This window comes from Mus musculus, chromosome 13 (genome assembly GCF_000001635.26).
Source record: "Mus musculus strain C57BL/6J chromosome 13, GRCm38.p6 C57BL/6J".
Lineage (NCBI taxonomy): Eukaryota > Metazoa > Chordata > Mammalia > Rodentia > Muridae > Mus > Mus musculus.
In genome coordinates, this window is record NC_000079.6 from 119,755,393 (window position 1) to 119,781,390 (window position 25,998).

The 25,998-nt window shown below is 41.8% G+C and overlaps 2 protein-coding genes and 1 long non-coding RNA gene across 16 annotated transcripts in view; 1 reads left to right on the forward strand and 2 right to left on the reverse strand.

Annotated features, from left to right (window-relative positions):
• Nim1k (NIM1 serine/threonine protein kinase) overlaps positions 1 to 490 on the reverse strand; it is a 45,789-nt gene extending 45,299 nt beyond the window's left edge. The window contains exon 1 of the mRNA NM_175538.3: positions 303 to 490. The gene's annotated coding sequence lies outside the window, so the exon portion shown is untranslated. The remainder of the gene's footprint in view (positions 1 to 302) is intronic.
• Gm41077 (predicted gene, 41077) lies at positions 1 to 17,742 on the forward strand. Its single transcript, NR_168716.1, has 2 exons — positions 1 to 868; positions 13,536 to 17,742. It is a non-coding gene; the product is annotated as a predicted gene, 41077 (long non-coding RNA).
• The window catches only part of Zfp131 (zinc finger protein 131), a 26,292-nt gene continuing 10,087 nt past the window's right edge, over positions 9,794 to 25,998 (reverse strand). For 5 of the 14 annotated variants that reach the window (XM_006517769.4, NM_001302550.1, NM_001302549.1 and 2 more), the window contains 3 exons: positions 20,375 to 21,057; positions 13,314 to 13,444; positions 9,794 to 11,634 (listed from right to left, as the gene is read on the reverse strand). In XM_006517769.4, the coding sequence (XP_006517832.1) occupies positions 10,960 to 11,634; positions 13,314 to 13,444; positions 20,375 to 21,057 (1,489 nt within the window). In that variant the 3' untranslated portion in view covers positions 9,794 to 10,959. Of the gene's footprint in view, positions 11,635 to 13,313; positions 13,445 to 20,374; positions 21,058 to 22,714; positions 22,958 to 23,040; positions 23,129 to 25,998 lie in introns of those variants that run through there. The other 9 variants (XM_017315610.2, XM_030247417.1, NM_028245.4 and 6 more) reach the window with 4 other exon arrangements.

Below are 25,998 nucleotides of genomic sequence, written 5' to 3' on the forward strand. Positions count from 1 at the left end.
ACAGATAGGCACGGGTGACACTGCCCGGTGCACACAGAGGGGTGCACACACGCGCCCAGACCAGGGCATCTCATACAGGGGCGGGAGCCTGCGCCTTGGTGTCAATGTCCCCTTCTGCAGAGTGCTGATGGACTCGGTGGACGTCCCCAGGAGCACTTAACCTTCTCCTAACCCCACTTCAACCGCCACCGGGGCCAGAATTCGTGTCTCCCTTTCTCCCTTGAGATCCCGGATCTGCTTCTTTCTAGCTCAGAGGTGGCGAGGCTAGCGTGACCCAGGCGCTGGCGACGAGCCCCGCTTACCTCGGTCCGGAGGCCGCCTGGGGAGCTCGATGCGCGGCCAGGCGAGGAGCAGAGTGGCAGACGCTGGCACAAGCTCCTGTGTCCCGGGGCGCAGACGTCTGGGTCGCTCCTACGGCAGCAGATCTGACCCACAGGGCCGTGGCAAACCCCGTTGCCTGTCTGCGCCTGGCTCCGCCACCAGAGCCGAGGGCTTCGCAGCGTCCTGAACAGGACCAATCCTGAGCGGGGGGTTGGCTCTGGGGAGCAGGGAAAGGAGACTGGATGGTCACTGCGACGGGAAGCCGGCCTGGACCTGGCAGGCTGGTTTCTATGGCAGCCAGGAGGGAGGAGCGGAAGAGAGGGGAGTGTGTAGTTGTGTGGCAAGGGGACACCCACTGCAGACTTTCCGGGAGGGGGTTTGGGCCTAGAGTGACGATGGGAAGCAGAGACACAGCAGAAAGCGACTCAACTTAACACCTTGCCGGAACAGCCCCTGCGCGCTCTCATTCCTTCCTTCCGCGACACTATCCTGTAATCCTTCCAACAGAGCAGAGACTTCCAGCAAAGCACCGCGACAGCTCCTCCGGGTGAGTAGCAGGGCTTTTAAGCTCTGCAGAAAGAAGTGCTTCTGTCGCCCTCTGCCCCATCCCTTGTATACACATCAGGCCTAGTTCTCAGGGTGCCACCTAGTCGCGGCCCTCTTATTGCTTGTCTACTCCCTGCTGTGATATCCTGGCTGGTGGTGGGTGCCAAATGATGTTTTTCTAGTTTACGATCTAGGAAGCTAGGCCGTTGAATTGAATGTAGAGCAGGGAATTTGATACAGATGCCACAGAACATAGAAGATAATTCCTGGAGTTAACATGCTTTATTTAATAGAGGGGGAAAGCCAGTTCCTGTCACAGAGGGCTTAATGGCTGAGCCAGACCTAAGAGTCTAAGTTCAGCTCTGTGAGCAGTCTGCCCACTTTCTCTTACCGCCCACCGCGTGTATCCCTGGATGCCAGGGCAAAACTACAAGAATCAAGATAATCGACATCTAAAATTTTTATGAGGCAGAAGTTGTGGGTCTAGAAGAGTCTGTTTTATTTATTTTTCTCTATTTGCCAGACAGTGTATTAAATAATTTTACAAAGACTCTTCACAGCAATGTGAGAAGTTCTGATATTACCGTCCCTTGCTTTAGCAGATAAATAAACTGAAGCAAAGACAGACATAGGCTTCAGTTAAGGTCCCCAACCTGTGGAACGCTGGGGCTGGGACTGGAACCCAAGCACTGGGACTCCAGACATACTCAGACCTTTCTTTGCTGCTGCCTCCTGCGTGTTCCTTAAAGGGGTCAGGAACAGTAAAGAGCAAGACCAAAAACCTTGGACAGCTCCATGCACAGAATCACGTGCAAGGGAAGCCCAGGGACGGAAAGGACTGCTTCCCCAACCCAGTCAGTTGATAAGGAAGGATTCTCCATCTTTTTTTTTTTTTTTTTTTTTTTATACTGTAGCTTTCTTTTTTTTTTTTAATTTTTTTTTTTAATTTATTTATTACATGTTAGTACACTGTAGCTATCTTCAGACACACCAGAAGAGGGCATCAGATCTCATTACAGATGGTTGTGAGCCACCATGTGGTTGCTGGGATTTGAACTCTGGACCTTCGGAAGAGCAGTCGGGTGCTCTTACCCACTGAGCCATCTCACCAGCCCCAGGATTCTCCATCTTAAAATACATAAACAAACAAACAATCTTGAAGTAGTGCATACCACCAGTCTATTTTCTTTCTATAACAATAAAATGAAAGCAAAAACATCACATTAAAAAAAAAGATTAGAAAGGCCCTTTGAGTCTTGAAAAATGACAGTACATAGGATAAAATTCTATAGGAAAATTATATAGAAATCTAGACCCTCAAATCCCAGGCCAGACATACAGCTACAGACACACAACTCACATTCGATGCCCCAACAGAGCAAGGGAAACATAGGTCAGCAATTGCTTCGAAAGTGTGCTTCCCGGGTCCCATCCCGCCAGCCTCCTGCATTTTCACTTTTAAGTGACTTTCAACCTTCCTAATGCTGCAACCCTTTAATGCAGTTCCTCAGGCTGTGGTCACCCCCCCTCCCCCACACATAAAACTATTTCATTGGTACTTCCTAACTGTAATTTTGCTACTTCTATGAATCATGATGTGAAAATATCTGTGTGTTCCAATGGTCTCAGGCCACCTGAGTGGGAACCACTGGGATAGATTCTCCTCCTTCCAAATCAGGCCCTTGGCACTCTAGGACTCCTAAGTCATTGAAGAGTGTAATACATTTGATTTCCTCCACTTGAAACAATTTTTTTTTTTAATTCCCACAAAAGTCCATTCAATAGTAGGTTACAGTACAACATTCTATGCAGAGCTCTGACTTAAAAAAGTCTTGATGTGTAACATTACACATTACAGGCTGGACTTGAACTCAAGGTTATCCTCCAGCCTCAGTCTCCCCCATATTTGGGATTATAGGCATGTGTTAGCACACCCACCCCAGTCTTTTTTTTTTTTTTTTAAATCTTTTCCCCTGTTTTTTTTTCTTTTTTTAAGATTTATTTATTTATTTATTTATTTATTTATTTATTTATTTATTGTAAGTACACTGTAGCTGTCCTCAGACACTCCAGAAGAGGGAGTCAGATCTCGTTACGGATGGTTGTGAGCCACCATGTGGTTGCTGGGATTTGAACTCCTGACCTTCGGAAGAGCAGTCGGGTGCTCCTACCCACTGAGCCATCTCACCAGCCCCCACCCCAGTCTTTAAGAAACCTCAGGAGTATAAGGAAACATCCTGAGCACACCGAGTGAGCAAAAGTTGGGAAGAGAAACTACAAATCTGTGCTGCACGTCTGGAAATGCACCTCACTGCGGGTGCCAGTGACCTCGAAGCTCTTCTCCCCCCCACCCCCACCCCCAAGACAGGATTTCTCTGTATAGTCCTGGCTGCCCTGGAACTCACTTTGTAGACCAGGCTGCCAGGCTGGCCTTTAATCCCTCCAAAGATTCTTCTTTTTCTACAAGGGCATACATATACTTCATAAAAAATATTTTCTACAAAATATTTTTCAAAAGAGCACATGAATGGAAGGCCTTCATCAGTGTAGGCAGGCCCATGGTTCCTGAAAAGCTCAATGAAATACGGTTTCTAACCCTTCATGTCTCTGTCAGCTTGAACATGATGTTAATGTATGAGGCACTTGGGCCTTTCTTAAGAAATACCACTAATAGCTAAAAGGCCATCTTAGCTCTAAGTCTTTACTAACTTGTGACACCTGTGACATCAAACATTTCTTTTTCTTTTCTTAACAATCTAGGAAAAGTAAATCTTTTTTTTCTTTTCTAAGATTTATTATTTTATGTATGTGAGTGCACTGTTGTGATCCTTCATGTGGTTGTTGGCAATTGAATTTTTAGGACCTCTGCTCCCTCCAGTCAAACCCACTCCCTCCGGTCAACTTCGGTTGCTCTGGCCCAAAGATTTATTTATTATACATGAGTACATCGTAGCTGACTTCAGATGCACCAGAAGAGAGCATCAGATCTCATTACAGGTGGTTGTGAGTCACCATGTGGTTGTGGGATTTGAACTCAGGAACTTCTGAAGAGCAGTCAGTGCTTGAGTTGTGGGGAGAACTAATGAGATGTTTCTAGCAACAACGTGTCAGCCTGGCCAGAAGCCTGGGAAGATGGGGCATGGGAGTCAATGGCCCAGTGGGCTTCTTTCACCAGTGTCTAGAGTTTTGGATTCAGGTATATTCAGAATTCACAATACTTGTTTGTACACTTGCCATTCAAGGGCAAATGAGGCCATTCTACTCTCATTTTCTAGTTATTATGTTACCCAGGATGCAGCCATACTGCATGTGAACCTGGCCATTCGACTGGACATTTCCACCCCTAGTCTTCCTTCCTTGTTCTCTTTGGTGATAGTGGCTCTACAGTCAGAAGTCTGAGCTAAGGGTGTCAACATGGTTAAGTTCTGGAAATGGCAATTTAACAGGCTGCAGACTATCAACTTCCCATTGAACACGGCAGAGGGAGGACCAGAGTGTTCTGGAGTGTCTCATATGGCTTTACTCTCACAAACGAGATTAGTTCTACTCTAATTGTTTCCCAGAGGCCCTCCTAATACCAGCAAACTAGGAACTGTGATTTCAATATATGAGCTGGGGGATGGGGGCACATGAACATTTAGTCCCTCAGATGACATCCCAGGTTTCCTCTCCCCGCCCCTAGTATGTCCTAGAGGGTGTAATATGTATCAGATCTTTCCCTGTCCTCTGTAGATTTTTGTCTCTGTGTGACATCCTCGTTTAAATGTTTCACATGGACTTTCCTCTGATTATCACTTGAGTCACAGCTAATCTAACCCTCTGTCCAACCCTACAGCCTCTCTTACTTTGAGAATGGCAACACAACCAAGCCTGGGAATGAAACGCCCAGATGCCTACTTCTCCACTTTCTCAGAAGGGAGAGCTCTGAGGTTTAAAACGGAACCACTTCTTCGCAACAATTAGTGTTTAGCAATGTCATTTGTTCTTTAACTTTACAAGAACCTTTTAAGAATAGTGGGGCCAGGCATGGTGGTGTACAACTTTAATCCCAGCATTCAGAAGGCAGGGCTGGCAGATCTCAAGTCTTGAGAGCTTGGTCTACATAGCAAGTTCCAGGCCAGCCAGGACTACATAGAGAGGCCCTTATCTCAAAACACACACACACACACACACACACACACACACACACACACACACACATACACACACCCCTAGTATTTCTGTAGTAATGAAGCATTTATCTGAAGCTTATCATAATTTTGTTCTCTAACTTTATAACTTTAAAGGTTGTTTTACTTAGTTGGGGAGCAAGTGTTATGCATAAGGAAGTCAAAGGGTAGCTTGCAGAAGTCAATTCTCTTCATTGACTAGGTAGTTCCTAAGGACTGAACTCAGGTGAACTGGCTAAGCCATCTTGCTAGCCCATTTTTGCTTTTATCACAGCCAAAGCCAAGCAAAAATTACACTGAATGAAAATAACTGCAGCAATCCTGTTTTCACAAAGTTCTCCCTTGTCTCTCTTTTGACTCTCCCTTCTCCTTCCTCCCTCTTCCAGTGATACCTGGAATGCTTTTCACATAATGTTATTTCTGACTGATGAGTTGGGGTGCTTTTAATTTTTTCTCATTCCGAATCACATGAATTTTACTTTAGCAAGTGTAATTCAACAACAGCAAAAAGAAAGAGGATGTCAGTGGCTAAGGAGGGACCACTAGCTCCCGTTTAATCCTGATATTCTAGGCATTCTTTTATTTCCGAAGTGATTTGTGAGGGGTGATGTACATACGCGTGCCTATGAGGTGTAGACCAATGCTGGATGTTCACAATCCTTCTTCACCTTATTGAGACAGGGTTCTCACTACGTCTGGAGCTCTGGTCGTTCCACTACAATGGCTGGCTAGGTACGCTCCTAGAGTCCTCTTGTCTATCTCCCAGTGAGGATAGGAATGGGCCACCAGGCCTGGCTTTTTATACAGGTGGGACTCTACACTTGGGTCCTTGAGCAACAAACACTTCACCTGTTCGTAATCTCCAGCCCCCAGGTGTTTACTTGAGCGGTCCTGACATTCAACTTTAAGAAATATTTAACAATAAAATTTCTTACCAAATTACGTCTCCATTTCAGGGCTGGGGGACTGAACTCAGGACCGTTCAGCATAGCAGGCAAGCACCCCATCACAGGCTGGTTGTATTCCCAGCCTCTCAAGCTTTTCTTCAAGAAGCCAAATATACCAGTGTTGCAGGGAAACCAAGCTTCCTTTGAGTTCTTAGCAGCAAGCTGAAATTCTAGGCAGCTGCTAGAAGAGAGATGGAAAACAGAAAGAGAAGCCCTGTCTCTGGAGTTTAGTCTGGGAAATCTGGCATGGTTAGCAATGGAGGCTGCAAGCAGCTCCTTAGTAGACCTGGGCTCCAATAAAGGAGAGTAAAGCTCAGAATGTCAGGAAGAACACACTTAGGCTTCTGGGCAGTGCCCAAAAGGAGAGCAGCTGCACCAAGGGAGACTCTGCTGCGAAGGAAAATACATTGTATCACTAAGGGGAAACAGGATAATTATTCCTCCCACATCTTCAGAGATTTTGGGTGAGTCACCTCTCCTTGGGTTGGACCTCTGAACGTGCGACTGTCAGGTCCACCCTGATTAACACGGAAGGGAGGAAAAAACAATCCTTTAGAGAAAGGTCATGTTTCCTAACAGGTCCAGAGGTACTCCATTTTCCAGGAAGCCTAAGGAGGGGTAATTATGTTTTCCTTCCTAACGTTTGCAGAGAGCACTGTGGGGGAGGTTTATTCTAAATGGCCTCTAGCTACCTGATGTTCTGTCAAAAGCGGAGACCTTAAAATCCTTTAAGGGAGAGGCAGAAACTGAGAAACAGTATAATCAATTTTCAGCATGAAATCCAGAGATCCAGTTCCAAAGCTGTTCCCCAGAAGGGCTTTTAGTCTGGACGCTCAAGTATGGCTGCCAGGAGGAGCTCATTTAAAAGGGGGAGATAACAAGAAACAAGAGCTCCTCTGTATTCCCGCCTTTGGTCAGGACAGAATCATAGCATTTTTCTATATTCTGGCCAACAAGAATTAGAATGGTTAGCTTTTCCCTAAACCCGCCCAACCCATTTCTTATCATTCGTGTGATACTTTCTTATAAACGACGTTGACTATTATTTTCTCCTGAATAATGAAGAGCAGGAAAGAGGCTCTAGATTAGATCTAATGAAGCTTAGCAAAAGTACTTATTATGTAGTTAATTTTGTTTGGTTTCATTCTCAATAAGCACTGCTTCATTTGAACTATTGGCTCTCAATTTATTACTCCATCCATAGGATTCCTTAATTACAGCTTCACACAAGTTACTTGTCTAATACAGATAGTCACCAGGCACACACACCAGAGTTAACGATCAGCTACACTTTTTTTTTTTTTTTTTGAGTCAGGGTTTCTCTGTATAGCCCTGGCTGTCCTAGAACTCACTCCATAGACCAGGCTGACCTCGAACTCAGAAATCCACCAGCCTCTGCCTCCTAAGTGCTGGGATTAAAGACGTGCGCCACCACTGCCTTTAATTAGCTATACTTTTAAGAAAATCCATACACTGACATTTAGTTCTTGACAGGTCTGAGTTAACATTTTGTGTCTACTGCATGCATGTGAGTTAACTAGTGTTATTACTTTTTTTTTTGAGTTTTTAATGTTGCTCTCTAACATCTCCCATCTTTGTGGCATTTGCCTTTCGAAACATAGAAACAGCTGAGACAACATATAATGTTCTTGCTTGATCTGAATGTTTGTGACTGTCTTGGTCTCATCACTACAATCAAAAGCTACCATGAAAAATCTGTAATAGCAGGTGGAAGCTCTATAAAGAGCCTCTCAGTCACTCCTGGGCTGAAGATACAGCTCAGTTAGTAAAACATTTCTGTAGCATAGTCAAGGCATTAGGTTTGGTCCCCGGTATTGAAAAAAAACATCCCCAACATGTATGTACATACACACACACACACACACACACAAACTTGGCTAACCAAGTGTTTCCTGTAAGTCCTTTATCACTTATGTCAGTTATACACCAAATGACCCCAGACCCAACAGCCAGTGATATCCACTATCGGGGAATTCGTTTAGTAATTCCAACTCCCAGGCACTAACCCAGACCAATAGAATATTCAAGTCTGGATGTGGAGCCTAGCAAGTTGCTTGTAACAAGATTCTGGTAACTGCTAGGCTACTACCTGCCTGCTCACCAAAGGCCAGTGCTCCAGAGATAAATGTTGCACCCTGACTAGGTGGGAGGAGTTCTCTTCCCCATCAAGAGCCACTTTAGGAGCCTGAGGTACAAGTATAGATGAAGTGCAGCAGGGCCACGGGCAGGCAAGCACACTTTGAGTGGTCTGTCATCCCAGGTGGGTTTTCCTTTCTTCCTTGTCAGTAACAAACAACTTGAACTTCTTGATGTAGTTCCCATAAACTTGTTTAGACAGATGACTTACTTTTCTCCAATAAGGGCATCATCTAATCTAACAACTACCAGATATCCTGGGTTATGTAAATTAAAAAAATCTTTGGGAGTGACATGTTATTAAACCGCAGTTTTCTTACAAACTGGAATGCCAGTAAAAGGGAGATTCACAAATGGGAGTACACAGCCTCAGGGCAAGGATGTGAGGTTCCTTGACAGCTTAACAGATCTCTTATCTCCTCTACTCCCAGCCCCATGAAAAGCTGGAGTGGACACCAGAAAGAAAATGAGTATTTCTTATGCTTTGTACACTCTGAAGTAGAGGTAACTACTTAATGATGTACGTAACTAGCTCCAGCCATTCTCTCACCCAGTCAATGAGACTTTAAGTGTGTGGATGTATATACATAGGTGATTTATGACTGACAGCTATCATTACAATCAAACTTTCCATTCCCAGGTCACATTTGTAGAATTACTAAGGTAGAGGTTATTTCAGCTAAATCACATCTCACTACCATCAAGAAGAAATATGCTGCCTTTGGACTTACCGTGGAGGAGGGGCTGTTTACAGCACAGAGGTTAGATGTCCTCCATGCTCTGACTAGCTGATTAGAGCAAAACACACTTCTAGGCCTTTAGTCTGGCGCTGATTCTCATTTCAATCCTTTATGACAAGTTTTGTTAAAGAGTTACAGCACACTTCAGCACATTGCACATGAAATACATTTTGCTTGGGTCCCCTTCTCCAAATGTAATCAACACAGGGCCTTCAAAAGCTCTCCTCCCTCCCTCCCATTTTTCCACATCAGTTTTAAGACTACTTTCAAGTGAGCTCCTCAATGGCCACCTTTTCACTGAAGACAACACATGCTAAACAGAAATTAAAACTTTACATTTAGGTCTAATTTGTTGTTGGCTTACTCAACATATAAAATGTGGTCTAGTGATAAACACTTTGTAAGCCTGATCTTAATATTAACAAACTGAGTGATATAAAACTATGTGATGTTACCATTTAATACCACAATTACCAAAAGTATTACTTGAGCTGATCTCTTTAAAAACAATTGGAAAAACATGTTTAAAATAAATAGACACTTCTAAAAAAAATACCACTTCCAATTTTTGCCAATAATATTTACAAAATACAAGTAACTTGTGTCTTGGCCTTCTTAGCTAGCTCTTGGGTTAGGAAGTATGTATTAACAATCTTTTATCTTAATTAATGAGCCCTGTTTACCACAGTCACAAAAGTGCATGAAGTATCTCCAAATTGATAATTAAAAAAATGTAAGAGGGCTGGAGATGGCTTAGAGCACTCTGCTCTTTCTGGGGACCTAGGTCTGATTTTCAGCACCCATATGGCAGCTCACAACCAACTCTACCCATCTTCTGGGTTTTGGGAGGGGGCATCAGGCACGCACATGGTACACAGACATGCATACAAACAAAACACCCATACACATAAAATAACACATAATTTTAAAGTTTACTTTAAAACGTAAATTATCTCCCAGTATTTAACAGGTAAAGAAAATAGCAATATTGATTTTACGTGGTTGTTATTTTTATTTTCCAAGTAATACTGATTAAAAATATTTACACAACTACTTTTAAGTCCACAGTTTAGCACTCTTATTTGTATGGCTTTAAAAGTTATAGCACAAAATCTTTACATTAAGAATTGGGGGGAAAAGATTCCACTCAAAACAAAAGCCTGATATATTATATACATGTACATATCCTCTGTACTTTATTTTAAATACATTAATTTAAAAATGATGCTCACCTAATATTTTTTCCATCTGGTGGTAAAATACTAGTGCAACTTCTCATCAAAATAAAGTTTACCACAGATGGAAGTGAACTTTTCCAATTGAAAATGGCCCTTCAGCTGCCGTTAAATGAAAAAATTTCAATGTAACTTAAAGGAAAAAGAATTGGTAGTTGTCATTTTAGCAAAAAATACCAAGTACCAGAGCACTTTAAAACACAAACTTTGAAAGAACCAGAGGTGTTTTTCTGAAGTTTTGTTGGCTTTGAAAAGGCACAGGGTGGTTTTTTTTTTTTTGTTTTGTTTTTGTTTTTTAACATTCTAGAAATTCTGCCACCACCGTTTCTGTTGTGGGGACAACATTTGTAGCCACTGGATAGACAAGAATGTTGTTCAAAATAAAGCCAGCCCCCAACTATTAACTGCACGTAACAATGCACTTCCCTCATGCAGCCTTGTGTTGCCTACATACTCAACTTTTTAACATGCATTAGAATACAAATGTACGTATTCTAATGGTTTTAAGTATGATTTTATAATATGCAAAGAATTTAAGGAAAGACATGACCTGGGGAAGAGGATACAGAGACCCTTACCACAATGAAAATAGATGCATTCGTACCCAACTATATAATAAGAATATAATTCATTTAAGTTAACAGAAATATACTTCTCAAAGCTTCCACTCATTATGAGGAATATTCCCACTCTGTGGCATTAACTGGAAGGACATCAGCCTGTTTCCATAGAAACAGTTCAGCACAACAGAAATAGTTTAACTTTGGTCCACTTATTTGATAGCTTAAGGTCACACTGCCCATCAGTTTACCACAAATGTAAATTTAAAAATATAACTGTTATTTCATTCTAAAACCGGCAGAGATGTCCTGTCATTCTCTGTTTTTCTAGCTTGGGAATACTCGCTTGGTTTGGTCTCTAACCCCTCAGCATCTTCGTGTTCTTCCATGGCAGCATCTGCATGGTTAGGCTCTCTCTCCTCTTGGCTCATGATTTCAGGGGTCATGTGATCCAAGTCAGCTTCTAGAAGCTCAGTCTGTACTTCAACTGGCATCTGATTTACCCGTTCAACGTGAAGCTCTTCAACATGTACTTCAGTGCCTTCTTCAGTCTGAATTCGGCCCACTTCCAGATAACTCACTTGGACCTGCTCTGGAAGCCCGGTCATTTGTGAATCATGCACTTGGCTGTCCTGGAGCAGATCTGGATGAACTTGTTCCACAGTTACTTGTGCGGAATCCACTTGGACCTGAAGCAGTGGCAACACATGCACTTTCCCAACTTGCTCTATAATAGTCATTGATGTCACTGGCTCGGTTTGTAAATGTGTTTCTACTGAAAGGACTTCTTCAGTTACTATACGCTCTGAAATATTGTGAGCATCACTAAGATGCCTCCGTAATTCATTTCCTTGCATAAACCACAAGTCACACAGAGTACAATGGTTGGGTTTATCTCCAGTGTGTATTACCAAGTGATCTTTGAACTGGTCCCAGCTGTTAAATACACTGTTACAGACCTGAAATCACCAAATATAGTATGTCAATAATAACTATAATCATACCAAAGTAAATGTGAATACACTTATTCCCCATAAAATACACAGACTGGTTGAAGTTAGCTCAGTAGTATCTGCCTAGCAATCACAAGGCCCTGTACTGGTTCTAATCCTAAGTGTCAACAAATAGGACAACAAAATAAAACAAAAACCACCAATGAAGAAATCCCCACAAAGAATACACTAATACGGATTGAAAGTATAACTTAGTGGTAAGAATATCTGCCTAGCATATGGGGGTGGGGGTCCTGTGTTTAATCCCCAATACCAGGAAACAAACAAACCAACCAACCAAGCACAGAACACTACCATTCACATTGGTAGTTATCACATAACCATTTTAACTATAGTTTCCAGGGCATCTAGTGCAAAGCTATCTCGCACACTTGGTTTCATTTGATCTTTCCGCCCATACCCTAACAACTGACTAAATTCTGGGGACATTCCAGCACTGCTCCTGTTAAGTATCAAATATAAAGTAACAATATCATAGCTTATCCCAGTCTCAAGATTTAGACCCATTACACTATTTGGGACAAAAAATATACTAATCATGGAAAACTCAGTTGTATCTTTTCTGCCTTCTCTGCCCCTCTCCCAGAAACCAACGATTGTTCATATGGCTAAAAATAATTAATTGTAGGCAGGTGAGGGGGCTTAACAGGTAAAGGCAGCACTTGCCCCAAGTCCGGGCACAATCCCCGAGCTCAATCTCGAAAACCCACATAGTGAAAAAAGAACAAACTCCTACAAAGTATCCTCTGATGCACACGCATAGCCATTAGTAAATAAATACAAACAAACACCCAAACCTATTATTCCCCCACACCAGGTGTGGTGGTGCACGCCTCAGCATTTGGGAGGTAAGAGACAGGACAAAAATCATAATTCAAGGTCATCTTCAGCTAAAAAGTCAGTTCAAGGGCCAGCCTGGGATATGACAGACTCCCTAAAAGAAAAAGAAAAGAACAGAAAAGAGAAAAAAAGAAAGGAAAAAAGGAAAACCACCTAACAAACCTGCACTTCCGTTTAAGACAGTTTTATCAACATTGATCATCTCGGGCTGCTGATAACCCATATAAAACATTTATTTTCAAGTCTTTCTAAGGCTCTAGCTTGCTTGAGATGCTGATACACCACTGCCATGTTGTGTCCAAAGGGCATTTACCGCACCTAACCTATCCACACTACAGGAACGGAAGGCATGTCCAAACCTTTGACACTGCAACAGGACACTGTCATCTCCAAAGTTCACATTCAAGAACTGTCCAAGTTAAAATATAAATAAATAAATAAAACCCTCAATGCCTCAATGATTAAGGAATTCACAATTTTGTTTTGGCCCATATTCATGGCTGTTCTGGGGCGCCGTAATGAGTGTTGGTTTTGTTTAGCATTGTGGGCATGGTTAGCTAGGAGCTGAGGCTTGCTACTGCCCAGTGTCACGAGAAGATCCTACTGGGTTTCACTAACTCAGGAAAAGATCAGATTTCAAAATTCCAGAAGTGGTTTCTACCGAACACATACGGCTTTATACATTAATGTCTTGTCAAAAACTTCTCAGTCAACCCCATTTTATTTACTCTGCACTTCTGGCTGTAGTTCCGCTCCTCGTGTGAAGACAATCTACCCACACATACCTGGCATTCATAAAGCTTCTTCCTGCCCTTTTTTGCTCCTACTCCAGTTTGGCATGCAGTGAGGTGACATTTGAGAGTGCTATTTCTAGCAAACCGCTCGTGACAATTTGAACATTCAAAAGGTTTTTCACCTATTGTAAGAAAAAAAAAATACATTGACAAATTAAGAAAATTAGCAAAAGCAAATGAGTTCACCTTTTTCTCCATTTTTTTCTTTTGCAGTGTTGGGGATTGAACCACAGCCTTTGTGTATGCTGGGAAGACGACTTACCACCGAGGCATACTAGACAACTTTAACATCATTTTTCTTTTTTAGACAGTCTCTCTTATGTAGTTCTGGCTGTCCTGGAACTTGGTATGTAGAGCAAGTTGGCTTCCAATCCAGAGATCCTCCTGCTTCTAAGTACTAGGATTAAAGGTTAATGTACCTCACACCCACCTCACACTTACTTTTTGAGTGTGAGTGTGTGTCTGTAGCGGGCAGGGCAGGACTTGTCATATATACTAGCTGGCCACAAACTCTTATGGTCATTCTTTTGAATGTGCCTTTGCCTCTCCAGTGCGGAGATTGTGGGCATGTGCCACAACAGGAGGCTTTCCTGTTTCTTTTTTTAAAAATACAGTCTCACTATGTTCCCCAGGCTTGGCCTCCCAAGTGCTACAACTACAGGCATGAGCCACATGCCTGACTTAACTCACACAGCCTTAGAAAGGGGAACACTCAACCTAAGTCAGATTTGGGAGTCGTGTGGAAATATAGAACTAGCCTTTCCCTAAGCTTCCCCCCACCCCCCCTTTTTACCACGTAAATGTATCAGTCCACATTTTAAGTGATGCAGTAGAAAGGTAAAGACACGGAGGGAGCCACACAACCATAATCTCAGCATTAGGAGAAGCTGGGTCGGATAGATTCTGAGTTTGAGACAGATTTGGGCAACACAGCAAGATGCTCTCACAAAGCAAAATGCATGGGGGCATGGTGGTGAGTGCCTTAAATCCAATACCAGAGTGGCTGAGATGGTAAGTTCAGGCCAATCAGTGCCACACCATGAGACAGTCTCTAACAAAACCAAAGTAAAATACAAAAAGCAAATAACCTGTTTTGAATGTTTTCAATAAAGTAAGTGCAAAAGCCCTGGGAACCCGCTGAGAGTGAGCGAACGCCACGACAACTGTAGCAGCGCACCCCAGTCAGAGCACAGGAGGAAGGCTGACTACGACTCCCAGATCTCTGGCTTTTCGTGCCACCTTGTATCAAGAGCCTGGGATTTCAAATGAAGTCTGGAGTGGTCATGCTGGGAAAGACTATGAATTTAGGGCTTTTGGGTTTTGTTTGCAAAGTAACACAAAGCCCTGGGTTTAACCCTTAATACCACATAAATTCGGTGTGATGATGTACAACCATAACTCAGTACTTGAGAGGTGGAGGCATGTCAAGGTCACTGTGGACAATATATTTATTAAATTCAAGGCCACCTGGGCCACATGAAACTGTCTCAAAAAAAAAAAAAAAAAAAAAGAGAGGCTAGAGAGATGGTTCAGCAGCTGCTCTTCCGGAAGACCCAGGTTTGATTTCTAGCACACACGTGGCAGCTCACAACAACCTATTTTAGCTCAGGGGACCTGCTGCCCTCTAGCCTCTGTGTGTACACATGCAGGCAAAAACACCTGCACATATTCAATTATGAAATCAAAGAAACAAACAAAAATCCAAGAGGTTAAGAGAGAAATTTAAAAGAAATTCAAAGTGGAGCAGAGATGCCCAAGAGATAATTATTATATGGACAATTCTGGACTCAAATACAATGGATTGATATATAGATAAAGGGGTTGTTTTTGGTGGCAATGAATACTTCCAAGATGGAACAAAATTCTCAGTGTGTTATATAATTACAAAGCCCTGAGAACACAGTAGTGAGGAAACAAGTTAACAACAATGTTAACAGTAGAAACAGAAAGAAATGGGACTGACAAACAATGCCAAGGAAAATGAGAGCAGTCAGAGGCACAATGGGATCAGGAGCCAGGCTCACCCAGGATGGAGAGGTTAACAAGAAGCACGACAGTGTGAACAGCAGAGAATTCTCTCAGTGAAGCCTGGGGGTGGGGCTGAGGATGAGGCTCAACGGCAGAATGCTTCTCTGGCATGCACAAGGCCCCCAGGCTCAGTTCTCAGAAACAGATACGTGTATTCACTTTTTTCTTTTTAATTTTTACAATGTTTATTTTTATTTCACGTGCACCGTGTTTTGCCTGCACATATACCCTGGAACAGGCAGGTGTGAGCTGCCATGTGGGACATGCTGGAGACTGAACCAGGAGCTCAGTAAGAGCAACCAGTACTTTTAACCACTGAGTCACCTCTCTAGCCCACAAACTCTTTCTTTTTTATTTATTTATTTTTTTTAAAAGTGTGTGTATGTGTGTGTGTGTACTGGACAAGATTCCTAATCAAAAAGGAATCACCATTTGTTGGCTTCCTTCGGCAGAAGGTGGCAGGGAAGGAGGACAGGGTGAGTTAACAAAGATGGACATGATTCTGGTAGACATGTGAAGTTAGAAGATTCAGGACCGGTCTTTGAAGAAAAGCAAGCTGCTGGAGACGAGGCAACAGGAGTGATGCTAATGCTAATGTGGAAGTAGGGTGTAAGGATCTTGACTGTGACAGCAAATATCTGAAGAAGCAATTAGAAAGATACGTCAGACAAGAAGCAAAGTCAATTAAGATTTGAGACCATTTTCTCCAGCACTGTTCCCTCCTTAGGAGTAAAGAGATGCAATGATTCCAAGATGGAGGCTGTTCTTAAATACAAGTAGGATCCCTGTATGCAAGAACAAGGTTAAGATGGGAATCAGAACTATGATAATGAACGGAAAGGGATGAAGGAGCTGAACGCTATGGAGGTAGAGGGACGAGAGCTGTCGAGGGCTGGGGATTCAAAGGCAGCATAGTGTTTGCAGAACAGGACCAAGACTTCAGGTGTCACTGCTCTGGTGAGGAAGAGGTTCTGGACAATGCCAAAATACTCAGTAAACGGACACAAGTTACCAAGTTACATGCTCTTCTACCAATAAGCACAGCTGTGTAGAGATGCCACATGAGGGAAAAATTAGCTAGCACCTACATCTAGAATTGATGTTGATATGGGAACTTTTTAATTCAAGAAACTTTGAGAAATATGCTCAACAAAATGGTTATGTTTTATTTGTGTGTGATCTTCATTACCAATGAAATTGATAAGCACAAACTGTTAGAGCCTTTTGGAAAGGCAATGTGGAGGGCTTGGGAACATGACTCAGTACAGAGCCAGCCATGTAAGCATGAAGATCTGAGTCGGATCCACCTAAGAACCCAGTGTGGTAGCACAGCAGCAGCTCCAGCTCTGGGGTAATGTGTTGGTAGGATGAACACAGGTAGCTCCCTGGAGCCAGCCAGTAGGTGAGCTTCAGGGTCAATGAGACTCTTGTCTCAAAAATAAGGTGAAGGGGGCTGGAGAGATGGCTCAGCGGTTAAGTGCACTGACTGCTCTTCCGAAGGTCCTGAGTTCAAATCCCAGCAACCACATGGTGGCTCACAACCATCTGTAATGGGATCGAACGCCCTCTTCTGGTGTGTCTGAAGACAGCTGCAGTGTACTTACATATAATAATAAATAAATCTTTTAAAAAAAAGGTGAAGAGACACACCTGAAGTTGACCTCAGGTTTGGGCACACACAAATACAAAGGAGGAGGAAGGAGGGAATAAAAACCAACCTGGTATTTGCCATGATTTCTTTAACTTGGCAATTATTTTTGTAAAAACTAAACGTCACAGGCCAGAAAATGGCTCAGGACTGGCTGCTAAGACTGGTGGACTTGATTTCAACTCCTGGAACCCAGACAGTGGACAGAACCAACTCCTGCAAGTTGTTCTCTAGCTTGCATACTCGTGGTGATGGCAAGTGAGCGCGCACAGACACATAAAATGAGCTTTTAAAAGTGTATCACAGGAGCATGTGTAAAAAGATGCTTACAAGGCCACACTTGGCAATCTCTAGCAAAAACTTAGAGCTACAACCACATACACCTGCTAATAGGAGTTTACTGTCACAGTTAAGTGGTTAATTTAAAAGATTGTACGCAGAGTATCACTGCACATGCCTGTAATTCCAGCACTTGGGAGGCTGAAGCAAAAGGATCAGTTGAGCTACTTAATGAAAATTTGCCTCAAAAAACAAAAACAAAACCCCCTAGTACTAGACAGGCATGGTAGCACATGTCTTTAATCACAGCACTCAGGAAGCAGAGACTGGAGGATCTCTGAGTTTGAGGCCAGCCTAATCTATAAAGTGGATTCCAAGACAACCAAGGGCTACACAGAGAAACCCCATCTCTGAAAACCAACCAACCAAAGAGAGTCTAAAATTAAATGATATACCATTTGTTCATGCTTGCTCACGTTTTCCTAGAACTGTGTGTGTGCTATGATGGATCACTTGAGAATGCATGGAAGACACCTGAAGGCTGGAGGCGAACACTCTACCCCTGACCTGCTGGCCTTGCCCCAACCCTGGTGCTCCGCATGCCAAAGCAATGCTCCCCTCAGTTATCTCCTTAGTCAGTGGCTGAAGTAGGAAAAGCTCACTTTCCACTGCATGCCACTTGAACTATGTCTATGAAACAATTAGCTTAGCAAGCCTGGTGAAATCTAGAAATACCAGGTGACTTTCCTTTCAAAAGAAAGTGTGGACTGTTGGTTGTTAAGAGTGATTTCACTCTTCTTTTTGTCTCATCTGCAGGACAGCTGCCATTATCCTTAAAGCAACGAAAGGGGCCTCAATATAAAGTAACCCAACATGCTTGTCAAACTGGCATTTGTCAGGAAGGGAGCCAACAGTCAATGGTGACTTTTATTTTCGGCACTGTTTTGGAAAATAGGGAGCAACTACTTAAAAACATTTTTAATTTACCTTAAGACTTCTTTTCAAATACAGATGTCAAGTGGACATGGCATTCTCTTTGCCCTTTGCTGGCTTTCACTTGATGTTTTCTTAATAAATCCCAGTCAGAGTCACTCCAACACAAAGTTAGAGATCACCATCTTTCACCTTCAAGACTCAGCAGCATGAATCCTGTGGACCCTGCCCCACTCCACCTGCTCACTACTGCTGCCATTACCTCTTCTCCAGTTCTTTAGATTACTGTGAGAGACTTCCTCATTAGAGCCAGCAGCTTTTATTCCACATCCATCTATTTTGCCAGTCATCTCTCTAAAACAGAAATCTGATCATTTTGCTTCTACATTTAAGCCTACAAGTCAAAGTTCAGTTTGCTTTGGTACTTAATGGACCATACACTGAGCATATGGCTCTATAATCTAAATAAGTAGCAAATCTAATTAAGTTACTTCAGTTATCTCACATCATCTTGAGAGACCTACAACATAAAGTGCGCCAGCCCCGTGTTTGCTCTGCTAAATGAAGAAAAAGCACAGGATGAAAAGGCTCCCTTCTCTTGCTGCTCCCACCCATCGCCCATGAACCACTTGCAGACCCTGTGTGCTGCCCAGGTGGCTTGCTCTAGCAATCTCTTGGTATTCCTCTACTTTGATCCAACTCTGAAGTCATCCATCCTTCCACTAACAATGAAAATAACTTGCTTTCACACTTTCCTGTGTGTCTTATTTCTTGCTTGAAAACCTGTTTTCAGGCTAACTTCTTTTCCTGTGAGTCATCATAATTGGAGCTGGATCTTGAGGAATAACACATTTTCTGAATCTATCTGATTCTTCAAGTTCAATCAGTATATAAACAACTCAGGGCAGTGAGACAGCTATTTTAAAAAAAACCAAACCAAAAAACAATCAACACTAGTAGCTGTCCAAATTCCAGCATCAAAAAAACAGACCCTGCATGGTGTATGTACCTATGTTCTATTTCCAGTATCAACACTCCAAATAGCCTTAATCACTGTATGTAACAAACCTCAAGCACAACTGTTCAGAAAGCTAACACTTAGCAGCTCGTGGTAATAGCTTTCTCCATCCTATTACAGGGGGTTTAGAGCCTAGCAAAATATTAAGTCATTGGTAGTAGGTCCTTCCTGTGTGTGACTTAGGAAACCTAGCAAGAAATGCTAGGGGAATAAAAGCAAGGAAAAGGGTGTGTTGGGAAGGGGGAGATGGACACAGAACTATGGTGCCCAAAGAAAGGCTTCCTGGGACCTCTTCAAGAGTGAGATAACTCTTAGAAGAGTGAGTGTTCCTCACCTCCCTTGGCTGTCCACTAGTCCTGACACATTTGCCTTTAAGAGATGTGGAGAGAGACAGACATAGATGACTGTATTTTTCTGAGTCAAAAATATATCACTACTACTGGAAATGTCTGCTGCACAAACAGGATATGAGATTTAATCCCCAAACACCATGAAAACCCAGGATGGCACTGTGGTGTGTAGCTTCGGCATTGGCTACGGGTGGAGTGGAGGCATATCCCTGAAGCTCCCTGATCAGACTTTTGTTGAATTGATGAACTTCAGGTTCAGTGAGATCCTGCTTCCAAAAATGAAGTTGAAATTCTGGGGAAAGGCCCGTCACCTTTGGCTTACACACACACACACACACACACACACACACACACACACACGTACCAAGAGTATAAACATACCCACATGCAAATTCAACATCCACAGAATACAGTACATATTCCTAAAGAGGATTATAAATGTATGCCCCTTCAAAAAGAAAAAAAAATATAAATTTGTTAGATTGCTTATAAATGTTATCTATGTAACATGTTAACATGGAAAGCAAAATAATAATTTCACATAATAACTAAAATTTAATAATTCATGGTACTTAGCAAATAAACTATAATCTATTTTACATATTTCTTTAAAGAATATAAAAAAGGGCAAGACATAAAACAACAATCATTTTTAAGGTTGACACTGATTTCCATTTAAAGCATCAAGAAATCAGTATGTACCATGCTCATCAGAAAATACAGAGGGAAAAACAGGATTTAGATTTCAATTGAAAGTAGAAAAAAAAATATTTGAAACAAAGTATTTGCTAATTACCTGTATGTTTTCGAAGGTGTTCTTTAAAGTGTCCAAAGTGGTCAAACTGTTTGTCACAGTACTGGCATATGTGAATTTTTTTCCCAGTTCTTTGCTTCTTACTTACTCCACCTTCTTCAAGGTGGTAACAGTTAAGGTGCTGTTTCCACGCACTCTCTCGAAGATACCTTTTATTGCATATTTCACACTTGAAACTCTCAGTGGAGTGTGATTTCATGTGTTCCTTAAAATGGTAAAACAATTTAAATGAACGGTTACATTTCTCACAATGGAACAAGTCCTTCACATGTGACAGCTGAAGTTCCACAATTTCAATACCTTCTACCTGTTTGCTTATGGGGTCAGATGCACAGTCATCTTCGCTAATCTGTCCTTTGCTTTCACCTTGACGGTACTTGCTGGTGATATCTGCCAACAACGCCAGAGCGGAATCATCGGAGGAGCCTGTGCTCTGTATGTACTTTATAGACTGCTTGGCAGAAGCCATTTCCTCCAAAGCTTCGATGCCTTCATCTTCTACTTCAATTGTGCCCTCAGCAATCTCCACCTCAATTTCCACAGGTTCTGATTCTGCAGATGGTAATGATTCAGTGATAACATTTGAAGTTTCTGCAATCTTTCTTTTTTTTGCCTCATTTTTTCCTGTAGTGTTTTCCTCTAATGGAGCTGAGTTTTCTTTGTTCCTGAAACATATAAAATATAGGTTTTAAAAAAATCTATAAAATCAGACTTTGAAAAAAAAAAATCAATAAACTAAATTTATATATGGAAGGCAGAAACAAAATAAGGCAGCCTGAACTGATCAATTTTAAGATTTCCCTAAAAACTGTAACATTCAAGACAGTGACATTCATCCAAGTGTAGCTATATGAAGGTTAAAGGAATAGTCAATAACAGACCAGTATTTACAAAATAAACTAAGTTCTGAAAAAACATCTTGCATTTTCTTTATGGAGAAAAGACACTTTTAAAAGTAGTGGCGCTGGAATATCTGTTAAGTATATTAAAAAATAAGCTTCTATCTTTAAATTCATACCATTTATAAATAATAATTCTAAATGGAACACAAACTAAAATGTGAGAAAATTCTTAAATTTCTAGAAAGCAGAGGCCTGCTAACCTCTTCCTCCCCACTGTCACCTTCTGTTAACATTACATAAAAGCCTAAGGTACAGGACAAGGACATCAAACATCCAGGGCGTGCTCTGCAAATTGGAACCACTGCAACTCAAATCTAAGTCAAGTCAAAGGGACAACTATCTGCCATCCTCATCTAGAAGACGTGGAGAGAGATGCTTAGTCGGGAAGGACCACAAGCTGAAACAGACCATTTCTGAAGCTTTCACCTTGCTGCTGACTGAGGTGTTTGGATGGGCAAGAAACACACAGCTTCTGGGCTGCTTGAAATGGAAAGAAAATGTGCCTCGTTTCCTGGCAGTGTATCTGTCACCTTCCACATCTCTCTCTACCTCCTTTCTTCCCCTCTATCTTGACTTCAGCTGCTTTAGGGAAAAACAAAATTCATGGTGGAGCAAAAAATCTCCTTACACACACACGCACACACACTTCCAATAATGTTGGAAGAAACTTGGGCAAAGGGAGGCAGTCTCTACTCCAAAGTTTTGGGTTTTAGACTTGACCTTAGTCATGGCTACAAGGTATAATTCCTCTGAAAACAATTAGCATGCTGCTGGCCACTTATTGAAATTGATACCCAGCCTGTGGAAAGCTGGTCTTCCAGTCTGAAAGTCCCATTTTGTATTTGAGTCAACCAGACTTTGTGACTAATATGGTAAGAGATGTCCAGCAAGTTTTCTTTCTTTGGTCAAGAAGAAATGCTTAATTTGAAAAAGGGGCTGGCCTTCTGTTGCATGTGCTTAGCCTCAACAGCATCTGTGAAAGTCAAACTAGACATAGCAGCGATGCTTTGTAGGCATAAGTTTACACTGTCATCATTTAACTCTGGTCAACATTCCTTATGATTTATCTTGCTATGTTTTTACTGACACATGGGCTGTTGCCAGTGGCTTAACTATTTGGTGAGCTAACTTGAAAGACAGCTACTTCAAAAGCCACAATCATAGGGAAAAACAATGGTTTTGGAAACTTCCTGAGTCACTCATTACATGCCCATGACAAATGGCCATTCTCTAAGAAGACTAATTACTTGGTGGAATCAAGCCTGCTTTGCCCAGACTGCCACTGTTAATGCCAAGAGCCAACATTCACCATCACAAACTGGTCTTGAAGTGTAGACTTCATGCCTGACTTCTGATACCTCCTAAAAGGTTGCCTGTCTTGCAGTGAAGCTGCAGCATCTCACAGGATGCTGTTACTTACAGACTGACACTGATCTGGAACCTTTGTGTGGTGGTAGCTTCACCCTGATGATCTTTTCAGGTAGGTTATTCTTGTGCTATTCCAGTCTGTACAGCTAGCTGCTTCAGGCCTCAGGACTATGGTCCATGAAACCAAGTCATGTTTGGCTTCCTAGATCATCTGGTCTGAAAATGGTGCATCTTTATCACGAAAGCACTAGAGTAACTGGATAAAGGGAAGGTGTTAGCTTCTTATGCTTCCTACCTCCAACAGATACTGCTATTTGAATTCTTACAATATCCTCCTTAAACACTGACTCAAAATGATTTCGCACTCCACTTCCCTACCTCCTCCTTGTCCAAAAATCTGAGTAAGGCAGGTTGGTCATCAAGTTCAGCTGTCCCCACAAAGGGATCATCTCTTCTCAGCTGCTTCCTGAGTAATGATGAAGACAAAAAGGAGGGGAGGCTTATATAAACCTAATTAGGAAATTAGGATTCTGCCCTGAATATCCTTTGACATTCTTTTTTCCCCACTAGAAACTATGGGACAATAAAGCCGATGTCTCCTTCAGATACAGGGTTATAGGGTTCAAACTTAATTCTATGTCAGTCATCTGGACTTTCTTATCAGAATCTTATATCATAGAAGTAAAAACCACTGGACCAAGCAGCATATTTATAATGGCACACATGAAGCCAAGTGGGAAACATAACGGGCCTCTAAATTATTTAAAAGTGCGCTAATATTTTCTATTTAAGTATGCAAGTTCTAGGCAGGAGTGGATGACCAGAAAGGAGTAAGTTACAGTTGCTAAACTAGGACCTTAATTCTGTGGGGTGGAGGGAAAGCAGCAACAACTGCAGGAGGTATGTGGGAGAGAGAAACATTACATCTTTCAGAACCCAGGACTGTAACATGGACAACTGTCACAGAACTGAGAGTCAGGTGTCTGTGATAAATAAAACCTGAACTACCTTTAGACAGCCCTACAATTAGAGCCAAGCATTCTCTCTGAACTGCTGGCAATGTCAACCCATTTCCCTTCATAAAACAGGCCTTAAATTTATAGGTACAAGGTAGGCAGATGATATTTACTCAAATTCTGTTAATAAGTAGTCTGAAATAAGCTTAATATGAAAAAAAATGGAATGGATTAGGTCACAGTTCCTACTGGTAGATTTACCACTGACTAGTGAAGGCAATTATGAGAAAAATCCCCAGAAGCCAAAACCGTTCTGCTGGGAAAGTCTTCACAGATCTCTCATGCTGTCGTTGGATTTATAACAAATTCACAGACAACTCTTTACTTTGGATCTGTTTTCAAAGTTGTTTATATACACAACAGCTTAAAAACATAAAGTCTGCCTGTTTCAGAGTGGAGAAAAGATAACATCCACAACGGTATCAATAAGTTTCAAAACAATGACGAAATTAGGTTAAGAATACCCACTATATGTGTGTGTATATATGTAAAATTCTAGAAAATGCAACTTATGTTTAACAGTATAGTATATGCATAATAATTAAGACTGAAAAGGGGGGACTGAATTGCCATTTAAGATGGTAGAAAAAATAGTTTTATGGGTATGTTAAAACTGCATCTTTTTAAATCTTTTTTTTAATCTTTATTTATATGAGTACATTGTAGTTGTCTTCGGACACACCAGAAGAAGGCATCAGATTCTATTATAGATGGTTGTGAGCCACCATGTGATTGCTGGAAATTGAACTCAGGACCTTTGGAAGAGGAGTCAGTGCTCTTAACTGCTGAGCCATCTCTCTAGCCCCATCTTTTAAAATCTTAAACATTTAATTATGAGATGTATTCGTTTTATGTATTTTGCCTACCATGTATGGTCACTGCATGGGTGGGTAGTGTCTGCAGATGTCAGAAAGGGGAACAGATCTCCTGGAACTTGAGTAAGTAAGAGATGGTTGTGAGCCACCATGTGGGTGCTGGGAATTGAACCCAGATCCTCTTCAAGAATAAGTGCTCTTAACCACTGAGCCATGTCTCTAGCCCCGTAGTCTGTACTTTTATATATTATGTGTTGCCTACCATTTTTATCTATGCACCACATGCCTGCCTTGTGCCTACAAAAGCCAGAAGAGGCCATCAGATTTTCTGGAACTAGATTTAAAAATGAGTGTGAGTCACTATGTGGGTGGGCAGGAATCAGCTCTGGGTCCTCTGGAAAAGCAGTCAATGCTCTTGACCATTTAGCCACCTCTCAACCCCCCAAACCACATACTTTAAATAAGGCTTAATAAGTATAAAAGCAGCACATTTACCATATTAAGGCTTAATAAAACAGGGTTATTGAGATGGCTCAACCGAGTTTGATTCCCCAGGACCTGCACAACGCACATAGTCAACTACTCGAATTTGTCCTCTGACTGCTTGAGATTGCATGCACACACACACAGACAGACACTAAATTTCAAGACACAATGACTCACTCACATACATCCAGAGATGGTAACAAGCTATATGGCTTACATTTGATTTTGTCCCCACTAGTGAATAAAGACTTTAAAATGTTTGTAAGGTTTGAAAAACTAACCCGTAGTGTACTGGTGAGGATACAATAAAACTGCAGTTCCAGGGCTGGAGAGATGGCTCAGCAGGTAAGAGCACTGACTGCTCTTCCAAAGGTCCTGAGTTCAACTCCCAGCAACCACATGGTGGCTCACAACCATCTGTAATGGGCTCTGATGCCCTCTTCTAGTGCTTCTGAAGTCAAGTACAGTGTACTTATGTATAAAACAAAACAAAACAAAACAAAACATTTAAAAACCTGTAGTCCCTGTGTACCAGCAAAGCCACTGTTTCCAAAGGCATACACACTGAACTTTAAATGTTTACTAAAGGTTATCATGCCCTCTAACTTGTATACAGCAGCATTGCTCTAACAGTGAAACATTTACTCTATGAACTACTAGGCAATAAAAATGAATGCGGTAACAAGCACATTATAGACGAACCTCTGAAACGCAATACTAAGTGAAAAATAGCAAACACTTCAGAAGGTACTCAAAAAATTAAACCACAGACTGGAAACTGTGCCATCTATACATAAGCCCAAGCACGCATCTTTATTTTGCTAATCAATTTCAGGTGTCTCCCAGAGACGACTAGGCTGGTTTGGACTAGCATGCATCTACAAACGCCAATGTACTTACTATGTACCAGGTGTTAGGGATCAGAGTAGATCCACACCAAATTCTTTCCAAATAAGTGTAATTGTGAACTGTCAAATCAGCTAAAAGAAATGTTACTGGGGTCTGGAGAAATGGCTAAG